Source organism: Artemia sp. Qi Xiang Cuo, chromosome 15 (assembly GCF_049724085.1).
Source record: "Artemia sp. Qi Xiang Cuo chromosome 15, ASM4972408v1, whole genome shotgun sequence".
Lineage (NCBI taxonomy): Eukaryota > Metazoa > Arthropoda > Branchiopoda > Anostraca > Artemiidae > Artemia > Artemia sp. Qi Xiang Cuo.
Window position 1 is genome coordinate 32,584,603 of NC_142808.1, and position 12,775 is coordinate 32,597,377.

Below are 12,775 nucleotides of genomic sequence, written 5' to 3' on the forward strand. Positions count from 1 at the left end.
CTTGAAGACGTTGAAAACTTTAGGTGGTAGCTGTGTCTACCATTAACCTGGACACTGTTCTCCTAGTCTGATAGAGTGATTCAAAGACAAAGTCTTCTACTATGAGGTTAATGTTGGGATTTTTAATCCATCGAATTGACAGTTTTAACCCTCGATAAGTTTAAGTTTTTTCTATTGATGCACAATATGCATCCATATGGATACATGTGGAGAGAATGTTACGGAGGAAATATTCAGTGCGGAGAGAATTTTTAGGAGAGAGTTGCCTAGCACCCGTAGGAATAGCGAATCTTCGGGCTGTGAAAGTTTTATTTACATTTTTAATTTAAAGTCACTATATGAAATTCAAAAGAAATGGGTGGAAATCACTAAAATGTCAAACCACTTTTTTAGCAACCGAAGCCTGCACTCACCAACCTCCAACGAGGTAATGTGAAGACAGCTCCTGTTATAAATGAACCAGTTGAAGAAACAATACATCATAGAGCTGGACAAGGAGAAATTCTTGAACCTGACCTTCCAGGTATGTTTGTTTGACGCTAAGAATAAGTATTGTCGAATAACATTCAAAAATAATGTTTGTATTATAACATGAAAGAATTGTATACAGCTCAAAGTTTATTGGTCTAATCTACCTAAAATGCAATGCTTTCGAATCTATCCCTCCCGTAAATATATTTTTCGTGTTTTTCAAATGATTTGAAAAGCAACTGGCTAAATAAAACCTTCATCTTCGATTATTTAGCTTTCAGTAAAGTGCAAATGATATTCTAACCTTCTAAGGGTCCCTCTGCCCCCCCCCTCCTGAAATGACGCTGGCACCCGTCTTAGGGTTGAATGGGCTAAATAAGCAGCTACCTGTCCCAATTATAATTCCTTTTTCCCGACAACCTCTGTTAGATAGGGTGGTCAGAGAAAGTCGTCAAAACGAGGTCGTATAAAATATTCTGATTATTGTCAAGTAGTATCATTTAAAGTTAACGCCAAGTCCTGAACAACTACTCAGTTGCTTTTGAGGCGTGTTAAATACTTACAAAGCGTATCTGAAAATGTACAGCTTTCTCAAAAATTTTATTTAGAACTGGAAGAAGTAGAAGGCCTCCGGCCTCGAACTACTAGCACATTTTGGTATAGGAATAACTTTAGCTATTTTTAAAGCACATGGAAAGATCTACGCCATTAAACAGTTGTTAAAAAGAGGGGCTAGAATAAGCCAAGTAGTTTTCTTACTAAGAGAAAAGAACAGACTGAAGAATCGTCAATTTTCACTGTTCTTAAGTTTCCTAATTAGACCTAAAATTGTATTCATTAACATCTAAAAGAAATAAAAGAGAGTAGAATTTGCATCTCTCGATAGAAACGACATATCAGAAGTAGGATTAGTATTAAAATGAGAGACGATTCTCTCAAGTTGCATATATTCGAGTTGCCTTTCATGGATCATTCCCTCCTCTTTCCTTCTGGCCGCTTCGTATAGAAGCACTGGTTGTAGAAACTTGTGAGGGGACTCATTCGATTGCAAATTGGAAGTTTAGTGCATTTCTAAGTGTCAAAGTTCATTCGAAGGCGACTACCGCTCTTTTGTACCATTTTTTGCTACCCTCTCATCCAAGACATTCGACCAAAATCTTGAAATGGCCGTTCTGCTCTGAATAGTCAAAGAGTTTAATAGTTGTGCCTTCAGAGAACACACATGCTTCTTGGAGAAGGACAGCAAATTGCCAATTGCTTTCAGATAGGTTTTATGCTGGAAAACTGGTCTATATGTTTGACATGGGGTGTCCGATCCGCTCGAAACCTTCAGGGGTCGTTCTTTGAACCAAGCGGATCATACATTTTGTTAGGGGAAGAGCTGTTAGGGGGGGGGGTCAAAGCGAAAGGCAATTTGTCCCTTATCAGTTTGTAACTTACAGCCTTAGGAACCCTGGGCCAAGAGGAATTTGATACAAAAAATTGTTTGGGGGCCTGAAAAGGGACTAAAACTTTTTCTTTTTATTGGTTCAAAACTTATATCCTCAAGTCCTTGGTCTTATGGGACCCAAATGTATAAAAAAAATATTTGTTCCTCCGAAAACGGGTCCGACAAAGGGTAAAAATACTTTTTTGAATGGTTTGAAACGTAAAACCGTAAGACCCCCTAATGTGATCCTAAGGGACTAATATGCCAAGAAAAATTGGTTTAGGTGGACCCAAATGAGACCTGGAAAAGGGCTAAATTTTACTTTTTATAAACGGCTTGAAGCTTATACCCTTAACTCCCCCTGGGCGAGGGGGTTTCAGCGCACAGGAATACATTGATAAGAACATAATTTCGCCGCTAAAATGGGCCCTGAAAAAAGGCCAAAAATCATTTCTTTTTTTTAGCTTTGGCACATGTTCCCCAAATATGGGGTCTGAAAATAGCCAAAATTTGTTATTTTAATTGTGTTTAAACTTGTGGGAATTGTTGTCATGACTAGGGGGGTCAAAAGTTTTGTTGGGAGGGAGAAAATGGATTGTTGGCCCAGAAATTGACCAAAAACTTGTTAACCCTGATCAGTTTGAATCTTATAGCCGTAATTAACTGGCCCAAGGAAAGCCTAATGTAAAAAAAAACAATTCGGGGTTATCCCCCCACAAAAAAATGGGATCAGCAAAGGCTGAGAAAATAATTCTGTCAGCTTGAAACTCTAACGTTAAGTCCTTGTGAACACCCCGGTGAACAGGAATACTTATAAACAAATGAAGGGTCTCCCATATAAGGCCAAGAAAGCCGAAATTTGTTTTTCCTTGTACGTCTTGAAGATTAAAACCGTAAATCCCGGGTCCATTGGACCCTTTTGTACAGGAAACGTTTTGGTTCGGGGGCACAAGCCCCTCGATATTGCGGCTCCAAATGGCCAAAAAAAAATTTTTAGTTCGGATTACCTCGAAATTTTCATTAATTCGTGTCTGAGTTAAGGGGACCACACATTTTTGTATAAGGGGGAGGGAGTGCTAGGGACCTGGAAATGGGCTAAAAAACCTGTAGTCTCTGATAAGTTTGAAACTTGCAGCCGCAATTTCTTAAGCCAATGTGATCAAATATATAAAAAAAAAACAGTCTAGGGGCATGGTCTCTCTTCCCCGAGAAAAGGCCGATAAAATTTTCTGCCTAATTCAGTACTTGTGTCCTTGGACCAGGAGGCCCAAGGACACATTGCACATGGAAAAATAGGGGAAAAAGTGGTTCTCCTGAAAAAGGGGCAAAAATATTATCAGAACGACCTGAAACTTACAGTTTTTTGTTTATGGGCCAAGGAACTTCTAATCTACAAAAAAAATGCTTTGGCACGGGCCCACCAAATAGGGGCCATAAAGAAAAAAAAAATAATAACGGTTCAGCAGAAAATTGAAAACAAAAAAGGATGAATGAACTCTTTCATTTTTGAACAAAGTGAAATTTAAAACTACGAATCCCCAGGACAAGTCGATCTTTATGTACAAAAAAACAATTTTGTTGTGGGACCCCCTCACATACGAAAATGTGGTCCAAAAAGGTGCCAAAATACTTTTTTAGTTATTTTTATATCCTGGATGCACATAGTTTCTTTAGATTTACCTCTGCCCCCCCCCCTTATATTTAAAAACCTGAGGTCCACTTGACACGCTACAAGGAAGCAGGATGTCACAAAGATGTACCAGCAATATTTCAGGAGTGGCATAAGGTATTAATTTGAAACTTCAGGGTATTATGTAGCATGCACATAGTACCATTTCGACACCACCCTCAACATGCCCTGACAGTTTCAACTTGATACTGTAAGCCGTGAGATATTTCCCATCATAGTAGTAGTTTAGCCCCAGCCTTAGTAGTAATAGTCTTCGTAGTAGTAGCTGTTATAGTAGTAGCATGCACATATTGTCTTTCGGTCACTTCAACACCCCCCTTAACATACCATGATAGTTTTAGCTTAATAGTCTAAGCCGTTCTTGGGATATAGTTGTTGTGCCCTTTTGTCAACCTGCATGCACATAGTATCTTTTGATTTAGTTCAACAGCCCCCTGCATATTCTCTGAAAGATTCATCTTAATGCCCTTGGCCTTTTTGGAGACCCAGAATCAAACATGCTTCCCTTTCCCAATAAAAAATCTTATGTAAACAATGAGTAAATCGCATAATTTATTGCTCTTGCCCCAAGGGCTGTGGGGGGTCATGTCATCCCTAGAGGCCTAGTTATTGAACCTTTTAATTATCCTGAATAGGGTAACTATCTCGAATTTTGATCGAATTTCTTTGGGGGGAGGGCAGCTAAAGGGGTTTGGGAGGGGACTTGTTGCCCTCTGATCACTTTTGATTCTGAAAAAGGCACTAGAATCTTCAATTTCCGATCGGAAGGTCCCCCTTCGACGTTTTTACGACAACTCCTTCCATACGAAGGGGCTTGGTGAAAAAATGACACATAAAGCCCACTTCGCTCTTTACTTGACAGTGGTATTGCGCAGTCTATGATAGCACTATATTTTCAACTTTTTTTTTAAGCTGGTTTTTTTAATTGTTAGGTTACCCATGCCTTGGGCGTCAAATAATAATTGGCTTTTACTTTCTAGGTATTGATTTAAATGAAAAAGATCAGAATGGGCTGACGCCTTTGATGTGGGCTGCAGCTCATGGTCAAGCACCGACATTGAGTCTCCTTTTGGCGAAAGGGGCAGACCCCAACATCAAAAGTGATACTGGAGAAACCGCACTGCATTTCGGAGCTAGCTCTGGACACCATGAAGTCGTCAGATTACTGCTGCAAACTAAAACTGACGTAGATCCTGTTGACGAGGTACAATGATTTAGGTATTTATCCATTTATACCTAAAGCTTTTAGCAAATGCTTGTCGAAATGTCAACGACTTTGGCCTGGTTCCGTAGGTTATTCTAATTGTGATTAATTGCACTGACCAAAAAGAATAAAAAAAAATTTGCTTGCCTGAACAAAATAAGTAATCCTTGTACGATTTTTCCGTTTATACCATCCATTTATACCAAAATCTTTTGGCAAATGCTTGTCAAAATGTCAATTGCTTTGGCCTAACTCCGTAGGTCACTTTGCTTACGATTAATTGCACTGACCAAAAAATCGAATTTTTCATTTGCCTGAACAAAATGAGTAATGCAGTTACGAATTTTCGGTGACTTTAAATGTGAAATCAAGATTTTCTTAGCACTGACTTTCGCCTAAATTAAATTTAAAAGTTGTAATTTCAGTAGGTTTACCCTGTTTTGTCTCTCAGCTGGGGGATCAAGTTGAAACTTTCAGAGACAGTTTTATTCAGGTCAGGGGGTGGGGACAAGGTTAATTCCATGCTGGGACATAGGCAAAACAATGATTCTCCCGTCATCAAAAAAGAGCTTACGCCACGGATCTTTTTTTCTTTTAGTTCTCGGTGTTCAACAGGCGTTACTGCTAGTTAATGAATAGAAATAAAAATTTACTTGAATTTTAATATAACTTCGTCTTTGTTTATTTGTTAAATCCTGGCTTATCGCACATAATCAGTTTGATCTGACTTAACTTGGCAACCGCGCCTTAACTTATTCAACAAAATAGAACAGCATTCTTCTGAAAACGCAATGAATATCAGCATTTTAAGGAAAACGAAGCATTGTTCTATTGGGGTACACTATGATTTAGTTCTACATGCTCAACAATAAAAATTTATTGACAAGAGATGTTTTAAGCTTAAACCCTATCTCTGTGGCTCCAAATCTCTAGTACAGGTTCCCCTAGGGGCACTTAGAAGCCGGGGGGGGGGAGGCTATCCCGCATAATCACTTTGATCTGACTTAAGTTGGCAACCCTGCATTGATGTAATTGACAAAACAGAACAGTATTCTTCTGAAACACACAATGAAATGCAGCATTTTAAGGAAAACCAAGCATTGTTCTATTGGACTATACTATGAGTTAGTTTTATATGCTCAACAGTAAAAATTTTATTGATAAGATGTGTTTTAAGCTTAAACCCTATATCAGTAGTTCCCAACCTGTAGTACGGGTACCCCCAGGGATACGTTGAAGCATGGGGGGGTTACGCGAAAAAATCTCAGGAGTGGCGGGATCAGTATCTTGGCAGGGTTGTCACGGAACTTACTGTCGTAACATTTTTATGTTTTAAATGAAAAGTTACTTTTTATGGTATGGTCCTAAAAACCTTACATTTATGTTAAGTTTTTGAATAATCATGTGATTGCTCATTTTCTGAGCAATCTTTTTTTCTCTGTGAAAAATTTCAACTGTTTTCAGTTTATTTACACTGCCGTGAGAATGAACATCCTTTCATACTGTGATTGGATAATATCACACTCATTCAATCATTTGGATGATTAAACACCCGTTTCGCTCGCTTGCTCAGTAAGTAAGGATAATATTCTCATTCGGTGAATTGTTATTTGTAATGCAGCGAAACTACTCACAGGGCTGTTTGAATTGAGAAATGAATCACAAGTCTTTTTTGAAGATCAATCTTTTCAGTTAGCTTCCAAGTTCCATGATTATAATTAGCTTCAGCAGCTTATTCACTTAGTGACACTTTTTCTGAAATTAATAAACTTAACGTATAATTACAGAACAGTTGCATTAACATTACTAAGGTATCTGACAAGATTCAGTCCATTATAAAGAAATTACACTTTTGGAAATCTTAGAACAAGTGGGAAGTTTTCGGTACCCTTCATAGTCTCCTGATGGAGAACAGTCTCAAAATATCAAAGGAAGTGAAATGCGATATTATATAATGTTATATTATAGTTGCAGCGGTAGGGCAATCTAGTAATGGACAAACTGCGGCTCATAGTAAGCAAAATATAAAAAAAAGTGTTTAAAAAACCGGTTAGTAACAAAAAAATTGCCACTTCTAGCTGATTCAGGAATGGTAACTATTTTCTCGAATAGTCTTAATAGCAAAATGTTATTTTGAAAACCAATTTAAGGGAATGTCGAAAAATATCTTAAAACACCTAAAAATGGCATCGGGTTGAAACAAACAATACACCACAAGAATCGCCATGGCCGAAAGACCTATATGGGAAACATACAGCGCTCTGGTTGGAACAAAAAGGAAAATCAATTTTTTGCACGGGGAGCACTGATGTGTTCCCTTTTTTCTCCTCCTCGCTTGAACATCGTAGAAAGTTGTTTACAGGCTAATTTGAAAGAAAATCTCTATTTCCCTATATCTGTAAGTACCAAAACATAATGTTAATTCTAAAATTCATTTTGTGACAAAAACTTTATCTTCATATACGGTATGATGGATGATGCTAAAATCGTAGGTTACAACCAAAAAGACGTTATAGTAAAATCTTAGGTTGCAACCATAAATGACGTTATAGTAAAATACTTTAAAGGGTGGCCTGGGTAACTGCGATGATACTGTAGTTTGGTTTTCACTAGTTCCTGCCAAGGAAAAGCCGAAGGCTTTTTCCTGTACTTAATATATGTCAAGGGATAAAAAGGGATTATCATAGTAAAAGATTATGATAAATTATTTGAGAATATGTACAAGATAAAAGTCCACATACATCATGAATAAACGCACCACATGATAGGGGATGGAGGACGACCTCTCTGGAACTCAAGACTCGACATCATATTCACTTGCCGTTAAACCAAGTTCTGCTGATATGTCAATTTCTGTAGATCCACATTTCAACATGGCCTCAGAGATGAATGGTGACGTTCCCCACTAATGAGTTTTAGGGGATTTAATATTTTTTAGTTTGTGTAGATGGCCTATTTTGTGCAGGGCGACAATCATGACGTCATTTTGACTATACAAAGACGATTAATTGCCAGGCATTGTCAATCATAGGCAGCGCAATCGCGCTGCCTAAGTAAAGAACGATGTTGGCATAATGTATTTTTTATTTCTTTAGACCAGGGCACTTCGTATCGAAGGAGTTGTCGTAGAAACTTCGAAAAGGGCTCATTCGATTGGAAATTGGAGTGGCTTGTGCCTTTTTTAATAGTCGAAAGTGATTGGAAGGCAACTAACACCGCTTCCACGCCCACCATTTTCCCAAACACATCCAATCAAAATTTTGAGATAGCCATTTTGTTCAGCGTAGTTGATTTCCAGATATAAAATATGTTTTTGAGGAGGACACTCCCCCACAATCCTCAGGGCAAGGGTTGTAAATTATACCCTGGGGGCATATGAGATTTTATAGAAAGCGTTGTCGTAGAAACTTCGAAAAGAGCTCAATCGATTGAAAATTCAAAGGGCTAGTGCGCTTTTCAATAGTCAAAAGTGATTGGAGGGCAACTAACCCCCCTCTCACGCCCACCTTTTTCTCAAACACATCCAATCAAAATTTTGAGATAGTCATTTTGTTCCACGTAGTTGAAAGTTCTGAAAATTAGGTCTTTGAGAATGACAAACCCCCCCACAGCCCCCAGGACAAGGGTTATAAGTTATGCCATGGGGGCATATAAGGTTTTCATAGAAATCGTTGTCGTAGAAAATTCAAAAGGGCTCATTCGATTGGAAACTTAAATGGCTAGTGTCCTTTTTAATAGTCGAAAGTGATTGGAAGGCAACTAACACCCCTTCCACGCCCACCATTTCCCCAAATACATCCAATCAAAATTTTGAGATAGCTATTTTGTTCAATGTAGTTGAAAGTTTTGGAAATTATATCTTTGAGCAGGAAACTCCCCCCACAGTCTTCAGGGCAAGGGTTATAAGTTATGCCCTGGGGGCATATAAGGTTTTTATTGAAAACTTTGTCGTAGAAACGTCAAAAAGGGCGCATTCGATTGGAAATTAAAAGGGATAGTGCTCTTTTTAATAGTCGAAAGTGATTTGAGGGCAACTGACCACTCTCTGACGCCCACCTTTCCCTCAAACACATCCAGTGAAAATTTTTAGATAGTCATTTTCTTCAACGTAGTTGAAAGTAGCTAAGGGTTGTAAGTTATGCCCTGGGGGAATATGAGGTTTTTATAGAAAGCGTTGTTGTAGAAACTTCAAAAAGGGCTAATTTGATTGAAAATTGAAATGGCTAGTGCCCTTCTTAATAGTCGAAAGTAGTTGGAGGGCAACCAACGCCCCTTTCACGCCCACCGTTTCCCCAAACACACACAATCAGAATTTTGAGATAGCCATTTTGTTCAACGTAATTGAAAGTTCTTGAAATTGGATCTTTGAGCATGGCAACCCCCCCACAGCCCTCAGGGCAAGGGTTGTAAGTTATACCCTGGGGCATATGAAGTTTTTATAGAAAGAGTTGTCGTAGAAGCTTCAAAAAGGGCTCATTCGATTGGAAATTGAAAGGGCTAGAGCCCTTTTTAATAGTCGAAAGTGATTGTAGAACAACTAACCCCCCTCTCACGCCCACCATTTCTCCAAACATATTCAATCAAAATTTTGAGATATCCATGTTGTTCATCGTAGTTGAAATTTTTGGAAATTAGGTCTTTGAGGATTACACCCCCCCCACAACCCTCAGGGGAAGGTTTGTAAGTTATTGCCTGGGGGCATATATGGTTTTTATAGAAAGCGTTGTCGTAAAAACTTCAAAAAGGGCTCTTTCGATTGGAAATTGAGAGGGCTATTGCTCTTTTTGATAATTGAAAGTAATAAGATTGAAAGTAACCCCCCCACCCCCAACGCCCATCATTTCCCCAAACTTGAAAGGGCTGGAAACTATGTCTTTGAGGATGACAACCCTCCCCTTATAGCTCTCAAGACAAGTGTCGTAAGTTCTGCCTTTGGGGCATTTAACGTTTTTATAGAAATTTTTGTCATAGAAGCTTCAAAAAGGGCTCATTTGATTGGAAACTGAGAGGACTAGTGCCTTTTTTATTAGTCAAAAGTGATCAGAGGGCAAATGTCTCCCTCCATGCCTAGCATTTCCTCAAACACTTCCAATCAAAATTTTAATATAGCCATTTTGTTAAGCCTATCAGAAAGGTCTGGAAATTCTGTCTTTCAGGATAGCAAATCCCTTCAGCCCTCAGGGCGAGGGTTGTAAGTTTTACCCTGGGGACAGGGTTTTTATAGAAAGTGTGATCATATAAACTTCAAAGGGGGCTCATTGGATTGGTAATCAGACACTCTAGTGCCCTTTTTAAGAGTCAAAGTGATCAGAGGGCAGCTACACTCTCCCCCCTCCACACACGTCATATTGTCCGGAAATGCATCTAATAGAAATTTTGAGATAGCCATTCTATTCAAGACAGTCTAAATATCATATAACAAGGCTTTTGGGGTTGAAACAAACCCCAGAGATTAGGGGCAAGGGTTGTAAGTTATGCCCAGTGGGTATTAAATGTTTTTATGGAAGGGATGGTTGTTCACTTCAGAAGAGGCTGAGTCTTTCTCCCTGAAAAAGACTATGTCAATATAAAACGAGCAGAAATTAATCAAAATAAGTTTTTCCAAAAAAAAAGTAAAGAACTCTATTAAACCGAAAATGAACAAAAATAGAATCAAATAATCTACCAAGTATACAACTACCACAAATCAGGATTAATAAATAAATAAAACCCAGAACAAACAGAAATTAAAATAAGTCAAACTCTATACGAGCAGAAATTATTCTGAGTAGGGTTCTAAACCCTGTGCTTTCTAAAAGCCAGAATATAATTTTTACTTTACTGAAAAAAATCTTTTAAATGTTTTCACTTTTATAACTTTAAGAAATGAAAAGTTAATTAAGATTTCAAGGATAAATATCAGCATTATGTATATTAAACTGACAATGCACATTTTTTTTAGTAAATTCATTTGAATTTGTTTAAATAAAGTACAAATTATATTCTGACTTTTAGAATGCATAGGTTAGTTGCTCATTCTATTTTTTACTTCATTGTTGTTTTCTTAACCGTCCCCTATTGTTTTCCGTTGGCAAAAAGTAAAATATTGAAAGTATAATCCGTTTTAAGTAAAAATTTGCATTAGTGGAGGAAAAAAATATCGATTTTTTTACTATTTTACACTGGTGGATGGATAAAGAAATAGATAAAAAGGGGGATCTTTTATTTTGGTATACCCTAAGTTTTGCTTTGCCAAGTCTACTTTATTTTGCCTCATGACTGGGAGATTGAGATGAACTTTCAGGTAAAGTTTTTTTTAGAGGGACGATAAGGTGACTACGAACTGTATTTTCCTTGGGGAGTTCATAAATTGCAAGAATAGCGCATTTTGTGACCAATTTCGGAAATTGCAGGAAAGTTGAAAAAAAATTATTGGGAGGGGGGGGGTACACAGGGTCAAAAGCCACCTCCCGTTTTCCTGGGTTATTCTTCCTTTAGGGAATTCTGAAGTTGATGCGAGGTATTAAAATAGTCTAAAATCACTTCATTTTGCACACAATCCTATTCTGGTTTCTTTTCTCTTAAAATTGCCCAAGGACCTCATCTCTGGAAGCGTTGGAAAAGAAATATCTTAAAAAGTACTGATTTCTAGAGTTCCAAATTGTCATATGTCCTCAACACTTCAAATTTCTGGATTACCGCATGTGCTAAATTTACCTCATCACGCTTGAAAAAGAAAATGTCATTCAAGAAGTACTTTCCGGAGTGAAATAGTAAAGAGAACTGGGTTTCAACTCCCCTTGATCGCACCTTTTTTGAGCAAGCAACCAATTTGTCAATCTCGGATAAAGAGGTAATAACTGAAATTCCAACAGATTCTTCTCTGCGTTCCGAGTTTAAACATGCAAATCTTCCTGAGTTCTGGGCACGAACAAGGAAAGAATATAAGAGCTTTGGTGATAAAGCCCTGAAGCGTCTGTTGCCTTTCCAAAGCTCAGACTTTTTGAGAGGGCATTTCCATCCTATGCGTTTATCAAAAACAAGCATAGAGATAAAGTTGATGCAGCTCCAGATTTAAGGTTCTATCTTTCATCATTTGATCCAGATTTTAAAGATCTCAGCTGGAATATCCAAGCTCAAGGATCTAATTAAGTACAATTAAGTTTTCTCTTCATTAATGTGAATATTAGCTTTTCTGTTCATAAATGTTCATGCTAAATTGTTTAAAAAATAGCAATGCAAAATGTTCTGCTACTTTAAAATATGTTAAAAAATATATGCAAGTTAGGTTTAGTATCGTTTTCTATGTTCTTATTCTGTTAATTTTTGAAGGGGGTACTCCAGGATGAAAATCTTCTTAAGGATCACGGGATTTGAAAAAGGTTGGGAACCACTGCCATATCTCACAATAGTGGTGACAATTCACCAAAGTGTTGAGAGTGAGAGCAAAATATGTTTTTGAATATCTAGGGGGAGGGGAGAATTTCCTTGGTGTTTTTCAATGACAAAACCAATGAAAGGTATTTTAAAAAAAAGTGCAAAAAGAATGTATTTTCCGAAATTTGAGATTAGGGCCAAATACACCCCCCCCCCCCCTCGTTGACGCCAGTGTCTTACAGATTGTTGCCTCTGGTAAATTATTCCATTTACCGCGTATCCTAGAAGTCAACGAAACAAAATGGATGAGTTTCTTTTGAAAAATTGACGCATTTTTGGCCAACGCGCGTTAATTTGACTAACATTATTGAACTATTTATCATTTTGTCTCTTAGGGGTGCATTTCCTTTCCATTTTTTTTTTTTTTTTTTTTTTTGATTATCTTGCGGAAAGAGGCTTGAGTGTCAGAGTTGTTTATTTTTAATATGTTTTTCGCAAATAATTCTTGTTTACCTGGAGTTTTCAACATGATTAATCATCGATACTTTATAATATCTGACGTGGCCAGAAAATTTAATTAGTAGAAATTTCTTTTTTCATTAATTTATCGCTTTCCTGCAAACAG

The 12,775-nt window shown here is 37.6% G+C and overlaps 1 protein-coding gene across 1 annotated transcript in view; it reads left to right on the forward strand.

Annotated features, from left to right (window-relative positions):
• LOC148943571 (uncharacterized) overlaps positions 1-12,775 on the forward strand; it is a 77,488-nt gene that overhangs the window by 27,401 nt on the left and 37,312 nt on the right. Inside the window, exons 2-3 of the mRNA XM_089101465.1 lie at positions 394-523; positions 4,571-4,794. Of these exons, the coding sequence (XP_088957591.1) occupies positions 394-523; positions 4,571-4,794 (354 nt within the window). The remainder of the gene's footprint in view (positions 1-393; positions 524-4,570; positions 4,795-12,775) is intronic.